Source organism: Mycteria americana, chromosome 7 (assembly GCF_035582795.1).
Source record: "Mycteria americana isolate JAX WOST 10 ecotype Jacksonville Zoo and Gardens chromosome 7, USCA_MyAme_1.0, whole genome shotgun sequence".
Classification (NCBI taxonomy): domain Eukaryota; kingdom Metazoa; phylum Chordata; class Aves; order Ciconiiformes; family Ciconiidae; genus Mycteria; species Mycteria americana.
This window is the reverse complement of record NC_134371.1, coordinates 29,310,013-29,323,525: the sequence shown is the minus strand read 5'-3', so window position 1 is coordinate 29,323,525 and position 13,513 is coordinate 29,310,013. Positions and strand designations below refer to the sequence as shown.

The 13,513-nt window shown below is 48.9% G+C and overlaps 1 protein-coding gene across 1 annotated transcript; it reads right to left on the bottom strand.

Annotated features, from left to right (window-relative positions):
* Nucleotides 1-97: 97 nt before the first annotated feature.
* On the bottom strand, nucleotides 98-4,387 carry A4GNT (alpha-1,4-N-acetylglucosaminyltransferase). Its single transcript, XM_075509178.1, has 3 exons — nucleotides 4,271-4,387; nucleotides 3,057-3,503; nucleotides 98-709 (listed from the first exon to the last, which is right to left on the bottom strand). Exons 1-3 carry the CDS (start codon nucleotides 4,385-4,387, stop codon nucleotides 98-100), a joined length of 1,176 nt encoding a protein of 391 aa, XP_075365293.1.
* Between the last annotated feature and the right edge of the window lie 9,126 nt (nucleotides 4,388-13,513).

The following is a 13,513-nucleotide window of genomic DNA, read 5'->3' as shown; positions in this document are numbered from 1 at the left end:
TCTCCTACAAAGCCAGCTACTGACACCAGTGGTTACTGTGTTTTGGCCCCAGGATGGGGAAGGCTGGAAGGATCACTCCCCTCCTCCTTACACCATGTCACACAGCATCCTCAGAGCATGTGAAATCCCTCAGCTCTGCATTTTGGATCAGGTCCTCATACGTGGTGGGGCAGTAGGCTTTGTACAGTTTTTCAGCCAGCGTGTTGCTGCCCGCGACCACGGCTTTCCGGTTGTGGTTCATGAAGTTCCACAAGTGCAGCGCGTAGGATTGGTTGAAATTGGGGCTTTTGTCCCACACCTTGTAGTACCGGCCCCAGGCTGGGTATGGTATGGGGTAGAAACGCTGGGGATTGAGGAAGGAGATGTTCTGGCAGCTGTGGTCCTCAGTGCCTTTGAAATCTGTGAGATTGCAGATGGCTTTGAGCATCCTTGTCATTAAAAAGGGCCCCTGGTTCCCCCAGATGTTCCCATTGTACTTGAGAACAAAGTTCTCCATGCAGTCCCAAATAAATTTGTGGTGAGCAGGGAAGCCAAAGATCCCGTTGCTGGAGAACTGTGACTTCTGTGCCGCTAGGAAGCTTTCCTCGGGGATGGGCCTGATGGAGATGACGTCTGTGTCCATGTAGATACCCCCATACTTCCAAATGAGCGCCAGTCTGCTGGCGTCGGAGCTGACATGGACCCAGTTCTTCTCCTGCTCCGGGACTACCTGCAGAGTTGGAAAGGAGAGACAGTGATGCCACTGCCAGGGAATGGACCACATCCATCCCTTGGATGCAAATGGCACCATAAAACTGTATGTGCATGCCTGCAAATGTCACTGACCACCTTTTCTTCCTCCAGCTATTGAATTTTATTGGAATAAGAAAAGGGGGCAGTGCAGAGCAATGCTTTGTTAATATAAATGAATGCAGGAACATTTCACAGGTGTTTTGATGGAACCTACAATGTTAAATCAATGATACCATGAATCATTGCCTGCTATTTTAGGGGGACACAACCCACTTAACAGTCCTTGATCACACCCAGCAATTTGAAACAGGCTGGAGGGTTTTCATTGGCACTGTTGGTATTTGGAATAATTTTTTCTAAGTCGGAAGAGTTAGGAGGAAATATGCCTGCCCTGCACAGAGATGGAGTCAAACAAATGTCAGTCTGACCGTGGTGCTGGGGAAGGTTATGGAGCAGATCATCTTGAGTGCCATCATGCAGCACATATGGGACAACCATATGACACATATGGGACAACCATATGATCAGGCCCAGTCAGCATGGTTTTATGAAAGGCAGGTCCTGCTTGACTAACCTGATCTCCTTCTATGACAAGGTGACCTGCTTAGTGGATGAGGCTGTGGATGTTGTCTACCTAGACTTTACTAAAGCCTTTGACACTGTTTCCCACAGCGTTCTCCTGGAGAAAGTGGCTGCTCATGGCTTGGACAGGCCGTATGCTTCGCTGGGTAAAAAACTGGCTGGATGGCAGGGCCCAAAGAGTGGTGGTGAATGGAGTTAAATCCAGTTGGCGGCCGGTCACAAGCGGTGCTCCCCAGGGCTCTGTGTTGGGGCCAGTTCTGTTTAATAACTTTATCAATGACCTGGATGAGGGGATTGAGTGCACCATCAGTAAGTTTGCAGATGACACCAAGCTGTGTGGGAGTGTTGATCTGCTTGAGGATAGGAAGGCTCTGCAGCGGGATCTGGACAGGCTGGATCGATGGGCCAAGGCCAGCTGTATGAGGTTCAACAAGGGTAAGTGCTGGGTCCTGCACTTGGGCCACAGCAACCCCATGCAACTACAGGCTTGGGAAGAGTGGCTGGAAAGCTCCCCGGCAGAAAAGGACCTGGGGGTGCTGTTTGACAGCCACCTGAATATGAGCCAGCAGCCTGCCCGGGTGGCCAAGAAAGCCAATAGCATCCTGGCTTCTATCAGAAATAGTGTGGCCAGCAGGACTAGGGCAGTGATTGTGCCTGTGTACTCGGCTCTAGTAAGTCTGCACCTTGAATACTGTGTTCAGCTTTGGGCCCCTCACTACAAGAGAGACATTGAGGTGCTGGAGCATGTCCAAAGAAGGGCAACGAAGCTGGTGAAGGGTCTGGAGAACAAGTCCTATGAGGAGCATCTGAGGGAACTGGGGTTGTTTAGTCTGGAGAAGCAGAGGCTGAGGGGAGACCTTATTGCTCTCTACAGCTACCTGAAAGGAGGTTGTAGTGAGGTGGGTGTCAGTCTCTTCTCCCAAGTAACAAGCGATAGGACAAGCAGAAATGGCCTCAAGTTGTGCCAGGGGAGGTTTAGATTGGATATTAGGAAAAATTTCTTCACCAAAAGGGTGGTCAAACATTGGCACAGGCTGCCCAGGGAAGCGGTTGAGTCACCATCCCTGGTGGTATTTAAAAGACTTATAGAGTCTTTAAAAGACTCTATATTTAAAAGACTTAGGGAGATGGTTTAGTGGTGGACTTGGCAATGCTAGGTTAACGGTTGGACTTGATGATCTTAAAGGTCTTTTCCAACCTAATTCCACCTTCTGTGATTCTAAATTTGACAACGGCAACTTGCAAGCAGTTTGCCAGGAACTTCTTTCCAGGGTGGAGCTCGCAAGATCCCACCTTGGTTTTGCATATTGCTATTACAGAAACTGAAATCTCTCCTGCATCTTATCTACTGTGGGCTCTGTCGGTGTGTGGCAGCATTAACAAGCACTCAGATGACTTGGGCAGCACATTTTGTTCAACCAGCTTCTGTTGAGAAAGATTATTAAGCGATGTTTTATCAAAACATGTATGCAATCTATTTTTACCAGTGTTTCATTTGCCAAAAAATCTGATTTTCCAGATAGGGGGGAAAATGCTGATAATATGTTCAATAAACAAATAGATGAATACACTGCAAAACATAACAAAAATTAATCTATCTGAACCAAAAAAATAAGTGACTAATTTCACATAGCCAGTCCTGCGTTCCTCCATTCATTTTAAGCCTCCTTCAGCCTTTTTTTTTCCCTCCTATTTATAACTATTTTCCTATTTCCCTATACTCCCCTTATTATAACGCTCACCTGGTTGTACCACTGGAGCAGAGGGGTCTCCTGGAAGATAGTTTCCATCTGGAGAGGAAAAATGAAGACATTCTTCATAGAAGTCAAAAGCGAGAAGGCTGCATAGCTGCAGTTCAAGTCCAATGCCGTGTCATTCGTAAGTCCCTTCATGAAGAGGATGATGGGCCGGTCCTGGTAAATCCTGGCAGCAGACTCCACAGAGCAGGACACCAGCGGGGGCGGCTCCAGGCGCTCCGTCGTCTCCAGAAAGATGATGCTTTTGCCGAGGTTCAAGACCTGCTCAGGTGTCAGGAAGTGCTTGGACATAGGCATATAGAAGCAGCAGCTGGACAGCAGGGAGATCTCGTACAAAATGCCCGAGACAAAGAAGAAGCAGAGGCATATCTGGATTTTCTTCAACATTCTTGCTTTCCCTGGGCCTTTGGGGTCATGCCTCGGACATGGATGCTAAGGAGAGACAAGGAACAGCAAAAATATATGGCAGTGTTATTACTTAGCAGGACTGGGAAATAGTAGGACATGGCTTTGGACAGTGTAGCATGAAGGCCATTTGATGAAGCTAATGCCTTTCCCCTAGGACAAGCCTGGCGAGATGTCTCATGGTGCGGAGGGCTCTGCCCTGGGGGGTGAAGTGCTGGGGTCCCACCTCCTCATCCCCAGCCAGGCATGGGGGACCAGGAGAGGTCTTGGAGAAGAGGCACGTGGCTATGTCTCATGGCACAGCTACGCAGTCATTGGGTTGGCAGAGAAGGAAGGACCAAGGAAGTGAGCAGGGAGAGCAAGGCGAGAAGGATCACCTCGCCCCATGCCAAGGCAAGGAACCCGAAGCCCATCCCTGGGGCAGGCTGGTGTAACAAACCGTTCCCAAGCACTGCAGCATCGTGCCAATGTATCCTTGTCCACAAGCAGGAGATATCCAGGGGATTTGAGGAGCAAACCCTGATGTGCCAGTGGAGTTAGGTGGCCAGGAAGGCTGTGAGCACCAGTGAGGGGAAGATCATGATGACAGTTTGGGATGTGTCAGCCAAAGCTAAAACATTAGTATGTAGTCACCGAAGTATTTTTCCCAATTTGCCCCTTCTGCTCACGCTTCAGCCCCAAAGGCTATGAGGGACTTGGGTCCTGCAGGGATGGGGGCTGCAGAAGGACCAGAGATAGACAGATGTAAGGACAGAAAATGGATGGTTTTGTACAAGTGAAGAACTAGGACCTACCTGGATTATAGTTCTGACAAATCTACATTTCCAACTTGTTTGTTTGCCATCACAGTGGCAATGAGGCTCCCTTAAAGCCCAGCTCCCTGGTGAAGACACCCAAACTTTTTGGAGCATGCAAAGGGATTTCTGAAGGCAGGAGACTGATGCACAGAGGGGAACTAGCTCTGCTGTGGGCTGAATCTCAGTCCCAGAAATGGTTTGGGGCCAATGGGACCCACCTAAAAGGACAAAAAAGGGACAGGTTTTAGGTGAGAACCATCTCATGCCTACATTAGCCCAGCCCAGCTCCTCATTCCTGGTCTTGCCATGACATGAGCCTGTACAGCACTGGGGAGTTCCTGCCTGTGAGAGGCAGGATTGAATCTTATCTGCATTGCACTGTTTGACAGGCTCGTGATGCAAGGAAATTCTCTCCTGAAATGCCACCAGATTTCATCTGAGCAGCCCACATTTGCTCTGCAGAGACCATGAACCAGGGTTAACAGAGGGGCGACACTTTGAATGACAACCCAATGTCCGAGCAATGCCTGGAAGTGTTTAAAGCCTGATTAATTAAAGGGAATGGGAGGAAATACGGCTCTGTGTACTTGGTTAATTAATGAGACGCATTGCCATGTCACCCAACCAGAATATAGATAAGTCTGCAGCGTAGCACACCCTGTGGAAATTCCTCTGCAAGTGCTGAGCGTGTGCTTGAAGCTGTGGCAGCTCCTGATCCATTTCTCAGAGCTAGATCTCATTGAATTAAATATTAAAGCAATGACTGTTTCCATCAGTACAGCTTTCCATGCTGCATAGCAAATGTTGTTGGTTTTCATTGCCACTGCACAGAGTTTCTCATTACACCCTGGGTTCCCATGACAGCATGGGAGAAGATGCCAGGGCTGAAGTGGGTGACAATGCTATAGCCACCAGGCACCAGTGTGGCTGTGGGTATGATCTGCTGGACAAAGCCAGCAGGTTTGCAACCTGCAGAGAAGGGAATGCTGCTTTTATATTATTATTTTTTTTCCCTTTGTTTTCCCACTTTCTCTCACTGCCCCAGCACTCTGCAGAGGAGCCCCTGCCATGAGAGGCAGCACCCTGCGCCCAGGGCCTCCCTGCAGATATCGAATTTGGACAGAAGACAGGGAACGGAGAGCAAATACAAGCGGTTTGGAAACTACTTGTTCCCAAGCCTGCAGATAAAGCAGCCTGTGCCGCAGAGCGCCACAGCCCCAGTGATGTCCAGGTGCAGCATGAGCCGAGCACGAGAGGGCTCGGGAAACACCAGCGGAAGCGAGATTAAAATAAACTACATTACTTGAACTACAAAATTTCCTCCCACATTCACCTCCTGCCTTTCTCAGACTCATGTTTCTGACTTACTCCAGCCATTTGAAAATAAAACAGAAGAAAAAAGTTGCCTCCTAGCAGCTCCCTCACCAATCTCAGCTTGGCCAAATTTTCAGGCTTATTTTTTTTTTGACCAGTCCCAGCTCCAACCTAAACCGTGCCTGCTGCTGTTTCTGTGCTGTTCCTGTGCAGTCCAGGGACTGGAGCTCCCTCTCTCTATTCTTTGCAATTTTTAAATCTTGATGCCACTCTCTTGGCAATGTTTGCTTGAAGCAGAAACCCCAGGCTTTGCTTTGATTAGAAATGGGACCATCAGGACATTCCCGTTACCGGATTAATATTTCTTCTTTGACGGCCTAAAGATCCGATGTCTCAGGTCTTTACGAGCAGCCTAGCAAAGCTGTGCTCGCAATAGCCGGTCAAATTTAAAATAGTCTGGGAGGCATTTTATTTGCAAATTGTGGGGAGAGAATAAGTAGACACTCCAACAGATACCGGCTCTGTGTATGACATTGTGAAGAGAAACACGAATCTTCATCGTCTCATTCTAGGAAATTGTTTTGCTTGGTTGGTTTTCCAAAACCCCTATGTGGTGAGTTATGAATTCTCATCACATTTGACCTGGAGGCTGCTGTTATCAAAATGTTCACTTCCCTGCTCAAGTTAAAAGGACTGCAGAACTGAATGTTAAAAATAAATCCCAGCCATTGAATAGATTACCCTGCTGAGTGGGTTGCTTTTCTGGATGCAGCAGACGGCATGCTGGCTTGATGGCCCATCTTGTAAAGATATTTCTTTTCTCGGGGCAATTTCAGTATTTCAAGTGCAGGATGAAAATGAGTGGGAGACTACAAGAGAGATTAATTACTACGAATGTGTGATAATTCCTCCGAGGTGTCCGCGAGACATGTGCAGTGGGAAGGTACAGCAGGATTTTTCAGTAAATGCCACTGAAGGGAGTAAGTAAATCAACCCACCAGGGTGCTTGCAGCCATGCACACCCCCTGCACGTCACAGCCTGACCCCATGGCGAATGCTGGGGTCTCTGCAGCGGCAGCCTGGCCAGAGGGATGCCCTCCCAGGGCAGCCCACGGGGCACAACCAGCCCCACAGGGACTCGGAACACGGGCTCAGCTTGCACAGGGACTAAGTCTTCTCCTAATTTGCCAAAAGGATTTTTTTAAAATAAAAAAGTAACAGCACCTGCAGCTTTCAGTTTGCACAGCCCTTTAGTTCAGGTTGAGTTTTAGACTATCTGAAGCGAGTCACCTGCATTATGAATTACAGTTTATGCACCACAGGTAAATAATACACATATCACAGTCCTCCTGCAATGCCGAACTCCACTGTCACCAAATCGCCATCCCCACGGCTCCTGGGCATCTCTCAAGATTCAAAAGAGAGACTCCTATCCTCTTCTCTAGCCCCAAAACTGCAGCTTTCCTCCAAGAACCAGTGGATCTTGCGTTTGGGTCTGCACCCATCCAACTGGGTGACTGTCCATATTTCTCCTGGCAGGGAATAACCCCAAGGCAGTCCCCGTTTGTAACACACATGGCACCACTTGAACCTACACCGGTTTACTTCCACGTCTTTACAGAATCTGTTTGAGTAAATTACAGCTACAATCAAGTCAGCGCACGTGCGTGTGCTCCAAAGCCAACTTCCTTCCAGACTTAACACGAGGCACATTTGGAAACCTCTTTCAAATGGAAAACCTGTAGAAGAATATATCGTATTCATTGCAGACTGTAATTAATGCAGCCTTTCCAACCTCCAGCAACGCATGCCAGCGAAGGGGCTTCTTACTGCACCGCTTCTCACCTGCTTTCTGATTCTACAACCTGACATGTTTATAGAGATAAAGCAAAACTCACCTCTTGGCTGCAAAAAGCAGGCAAAGCGCGCAGTCTGTTGGGAAGCAAAGCCAAGCTGAACCACACTGAAAGGTATCTTCAGCCAGTGGAGAGCCCTTTGCCTGTGCCAGAGGAGCTGCACTGCCTCTCCGCTACCTTCTGTCCTGCCAGGGCTTGGAGGAGCCTCATGGTTTGCTCTCTGCCAGCTCTGGTGTTTGCATTCTTGGTGTGCTGAGATAAGGCTGAGGAAGGAGCTAGGGCTGTGTTTTCAAAGGTGCAGGCACACAGGAGCACACAGTGCGAGGTCCTTCGGGCAGCCAAACGTAAGCCCTGCCACTCTGCGAGGGTCAGATGAAGTGGGTGGGACTGAGCAAAGTGGGTGCCAAAAGGCAGACCATTTGCACCTTTTGGGGGTGGTTTACAGCATATTAAGCCTTTTCTCTTTGTATCTAGAACCGCATTTATGGAGGCTACTTTGCACCATAGATTAGATCTCTTTGCCATATAGCAAAGAACAACTATGTTGGAGTGGCATTGATGCTCTGAATACTTCCAAGGAAGGCAACAACAGGGCCTCCTACACAAACACATCCCAAATAACACCACACATCCTGAACTGGCTATCTGACAAGCTCAGATGCCAGATATCAGGCAGGCAGGGAGGTTTGCTGATCCGTCAGAGCTTCTGCTTGCCCGCACAAGCTGTCCCCAGGAGGATGCCTTGAGTGGTACAGGAGCACCGTCAGGTGCCCCCAGGATTGGGATGATCGACCTCAGGTTGGAAGGATCCCCCAGAGCTTTCCTGGCCCTGGGGTGTAAGGGGTATAAACTTCAGTGGCTGTCCTGTGCTGGGACAGCAGAATATGGGAGAGGTGGAGCTGTAGCACCAAAGCAAACTCCCCAGTGCATCCCTCCTGCAGCCCTGACCTGTGCTGGACCAGCGCTGCTCAGCCTGTGTGAGGAGAACAGAGCATCCCGCTGGGATGCAAACCCCAGCTGCCAGTTACCCACAGCAATCAGGCTCTTTGCAGCTCCCCTCCTGCTCCTTTTTCCCTTCTCCTCCTGATTTTTGGCAAGACTATATCCAGGGCTGGAAGCTTTGTCCAGCGAATGGGTGCCAGCAGCCCCACATTGCACACATGCAAGCATGGCAAAAACACTTACTTGCCATCCAGAAAGCCACCTGCCTCCACCAACAGCAACCACTTAGTGCTTATACGCCACCAAAAAGTGCTCAGCTTATCCCCTCCACAGCTTGTGGTGGCAGCGAAAAGCCAGCCTGCCTGCTCTTAAAAATTAGCCACCAAATATGTCAGGGCATGCCTGTTTGCTCCTGGCCAGCTCGGGGGCACCCCACCTTGCCCCACTGCAGGGTGCAAAGGACCTGCCCCCAGCTTTGTTTGTGCTCCCACGTACACGTTTCCTGCTGCGAAGAGTTGGCAGAGGATGCAAGAGTGGCTAATGTTGCCGCAACCAGGCAGAGCAAACAGTCCCCACAGAAAGCTATCGAGATAATCAGGGCTTAATCAGCAGATAGCACTCTGCATGAAAACTCTGCGTCAGGAGGACTCCAATTCCAAAGAAGTCCCTCAGGCAATGACGTAGGTGAGGAGCCCCCGCACCCTAACACACCTTTCTGCGAGAAACCCTCTCCTTCTGCACATGCTCGTTCAGTCCAGCATTTGCAGTCTGACCTGTAAGGAAAGAGGATAGCCAGTGTCCAGCTCCAAAGCCAGGAGCTCCTCTGGGGATGAACACATCCATCCATCCCTTCCCAGTGCACATATGTAGTGTCTGCTGAGCCTAGAGGCTGCATTAATATGGGGGCATGCATGGGAAAAGATGGCAGCTTTTATTAAAAGATTCCTCCCCACTTTTATGTTGCACAATGTGAAAGCATCCCCCTCCTGCACCAGCTCCCCCCATCGCCTCGATGTGCCCCGAGCTCCTTGCCCTAGAGTTAGGAGGGAAATTTTCTATGCAACCCAATCCTGCAGAAGGGGCAGTGTAAAGTTAAAGCCTGGAGTGGCCCGTATCACCAGCATATAGGGGAGATGATGAAACTATGAGCTAAAATGCACGGGCTCAGCCCGCAGCAGAAAGTGAGAGGGCTGTGCATTAATGCAGGCTGCCCACAGCCCTGGCTGCTTGGTGGGAGCATTTGGGAAAGCAGTTTAGGGAAGAATTGGGGTTATTTATCTTCAGGGATTTTTCTGTCTACCCCCTGCACCTCTACAGGCACAGCCCCAGGATTTGGCTGGGCTCTAATCTCCAAAATGAGCATCTTTGCTCCAGAAATGTGCTTTTGAGGGCTGGACTCATCCTGTCTCTTAATATGTCAGACAAACTGAGGCAAACCTCTTTGTACCCTTTCTCAGCCCCCACCTGGATGCTGTGAGCTGCCAGGATCTCACTGGGACTCTGCCCCGTTCTCCTGCTTCATGGTGTGATTGGCCAGATGCCACTGCCATGGCTTTGCCCTGTGCCCTGCCAACCTGGCACGTGAGTTTGGGTCCCCAAAAGCCTGCTGGAAAGGCAGCAGCAGGGGACAAGCAGGCTTACACACACCAGTGAGCCCAGTCTGCATGGAGCTGGGGGCTGTGCTGGTGGATGGGGCACTGCCAAGTTACTCAGACTTGAGACCGCTGCATGCTTCACACCCACACAAAAAAAAATTAAATACAGGGAGTAGCCAAAATCGTGGTGCTGCTCTGTATTGCCCTCTGGAGGAGCCTGTTTTTTGCTTTGCTGCATGAAGAGCCCAGAAGAATGGGAATCTGCAGGCAGAGCCTGTGCCAGGTCCCCCTGCATCCTCAAGGGCTTGGTGGCACGGCCAAGGGAGGCAAAAATCACACCGCAGTGTCATATAAGCAGTCTGCAGCAGACTGAGGCCGAACCCCCAGCAAGATGACTAGTGACAAAGTCGTGCTTTCCCTTCACCTCTGAACGCTGCTGCACATCCAAGTGCAGAGCAACATTTCAGCCTTGAACACCACAGGAGACTCACCATGGTTATAGGGAAAGGGTTGCACCAGCTTTGGCCCGTGGTGTGCCTGCTCAGGTTTGGTTCACATGCAATGTTGGCCACTTGTAGTGGCACATCCAGTGTCTTGGGCTGCAGATGTTCAACCATTTCACCTGACACTTTGCAGCAGGGACAGTGCTCACTGGGACAGCCTGGTTTTCTGCTCTAGAGCTCACTTTCATCATCTCCATAGCAGAGACCCTGTGGAGATTTCTCTTTATCCTGAATAACCTTAGAGACAGTAATTCTACAAAGTCACCCTTGCTCCACTCAGAGATGAGGTTCGTTTTATTCCTGAGCTTGGGACTCTGCTTTGATTTTGCTCCATGAAAGGATGAACATATTTGCTCTGGAGATCTCCTCCAAAAATGGAGGTGCATTGATGTGGCTGCTTGAGGATGCTCCAGCAATGGCTGAGCATTGCTCTCCATGAGACCAACCAGCCGCTGGTCTGGATTTGGCCCCAGTAACATTCAAAAGGATGATTTCTCACCTGTTCAGTAGAGAGGCCAGGGCCTGAAGGCAAACATCCCATATAGGCACTGGCTTTCCCCTAGAAGCATAACATGTTATATTATTTCCGTACACACTCTCAGCATCACCCAAAACAGGTTATTAAATAACGTTAAACAGTAGCTTGTTCCCTAAACCTTACCAAAGGTCTGCCAAGCGCAGGGGTTAGGTAAGTTCCTTGGGGCTTATCACCCACCCACACTTCCCATATGTCCCTTCTTAAACAGAGACACTGGTCCCAAATGAGCCAGCCAATGCCATTGTTTGCCAAGGTGGCTCCAAAGACCTCTTTCTAGAAAATTTCAGCCCATCTGACAATCATCTCAGGAAGTTACAGCAATTAAACTCAGGTGCCTGTCATTCAGGGGCTGTGCACAGGACACAGCCCAGCTTTTCACCATCACCTTTCACTCTTTTGCTGTGCACTTCCAAGAAAAGTTTGGCTCAGGCTTCTCTATAAACTCTTTTGAATAGGGAGAGACAGCGACTAGACCCCCCCTTCACCTCCTCCATTCTGGGTTGAGCAAACGCAACTCCCTCGACCTCTCCTTGCACATCCCCCATAACCATGCTGGTAGCCCACCATAACCATCCTGATGGCCCTTCACTACACCCTCTCTGGTTTTCCAATGTCTTTCTTATGCTGAGGGCCCAAAGCTGGATGCAGTAGCCAGCTATGGCCTCCTAAGTGCCAAGACAAGGGTAGCAAACCCTTCCTCACCCCATGGTGCTCAGTTTTGAGTAAGACCTCTGGAAGGCCAGCCTGAACATTCACAAATACGGGGAGAAACATGCCTGGATTTGCTCCCTTTGTACACTAAACCTTTTAGGCATCCTACTTGCTGTTGTTAACTGCCAGCATGTGTATCTTTTGGTATTTACTGAAAGCTTGTGTCTTTTTTAGAATTATGTTGATCTGGTAGAAAACTCATTTGCTCCTTTTGAGCTTTCTTAGTTATTTTACCAAAAATCAGTAGCTGTCGCTTGGGAAACAGTAATGCACTTATACCTTACATGCAAATGGACAGAAAAGAAGTTAAGCTCATATCACTTTTTTATAAACAGAGGGACCCAGAGTTACACCTCTCAAATGGAAGCTCATCGGTAGATTCAGAGGAATGCAGGGCCATAGATACTAATGCATGGAGGAAAAAACATCAGAGGAAGGAATGCAAGGAGCTGAATTGTGCCAAATCACAAGCAATTGTAAAGCTTTTTTTTTATTTGTACTCAAAAGTTTCCATATTTATATTTCTAACACTTGCAACATCCATACAGCTTTAGAGATAAAGCAAGTGTAACAGCTAAAAAGGCAGCCACCATATCTGCACTATGAGAAGAGTTTACTTCTTTATGCCTAATTTTAATTTGGTAAGCTTTTTGTACCTTCCCAGCTTGTGATAGCATCACACTCTGCAAACACATGCGCATTATTATAGCCTTCCTCCACTTTTATTTAGTGACCCTTTGTGATATTAATTTATACATCATCATATCAGGACTTTGGGGAACTAACTGCTTTTAAGTGTTTTCTGCATTGGACAGCCTTCTTTTTTTTTTTTATGAGGGGTTGTTAACTGAAGACATGATGTTGTCGGTACAGTATAGAGGGAGATGGTTTAGTTGGAGGTGCTTCTAAATCTGCCTTTACATCACAAAGGTTTTTTGTGCCGGTGTATCAGAGTTCAAACACCATTAGTCCTTTGGGGCCTCACTTGGCAAAAATACTTTCTAAAAAACTCCTCCCATTAGAAACAGCTCTCTTACCTCTGACCAGAGCCAGTGTAAACTACCAGTTTACATGCTAAAGATTGTATTTCAGCCACCGAGATTCAGGCTGTGTCAATCCTGCAGTCCCTGCAAGGCAAAAATCCCCACCAAGCAGAGCCCATCAGGAATTTGCAGGCTGTTTGCATGTGAGCAAGGCGGTCCAGAGCAAATCCACCCAGGTCCTATCAGAATCATAGAATGCTTTGGATTGGAAGGGACCTTTACAGGTCATCTAGTCCAAATCCCCTGCAAGAGCAGGGACATCTAACTAGATCAGGTTGCTCAGAGCCCTGTCCAACTGACCTTGAATGTTTCCAGCGATGGGGCCTCCACTACCTCTCTGGCCAACCTGTTCCTGTGCCTCACCACCCTCATTGTAAACAATTTCTTTCTTAAATCCAGTCTAAATCTGCCCTCCCTTAGTTTAAAACCATTGCTCCTTGTCCTGTTGCAACAGGCCTTGCTAAAAAGTCTGTCCCTGTCTTTCCTATAGGCCCCCTTTAAGTGCTGGAAGGCTGCTATAAGATCTCTCTGGAGCCTTCTCTTCTCCAGGCTGAAGAACCCCAACTCTCTCAGCCTGTCCTCACAGGAGAGGTGCTCCAGGCCTTGGATCATTTTTGTGGCCCTCCTCTGGCCCTGCTCCAACAGCTCCATGTCCTTCTTGTGCTGAGGGCTCCAGAGCTGGACACAGTACTCCAGGTGAGGTCTCAGAGCAGAGTGGCAGAATCACCTCCCTTGACC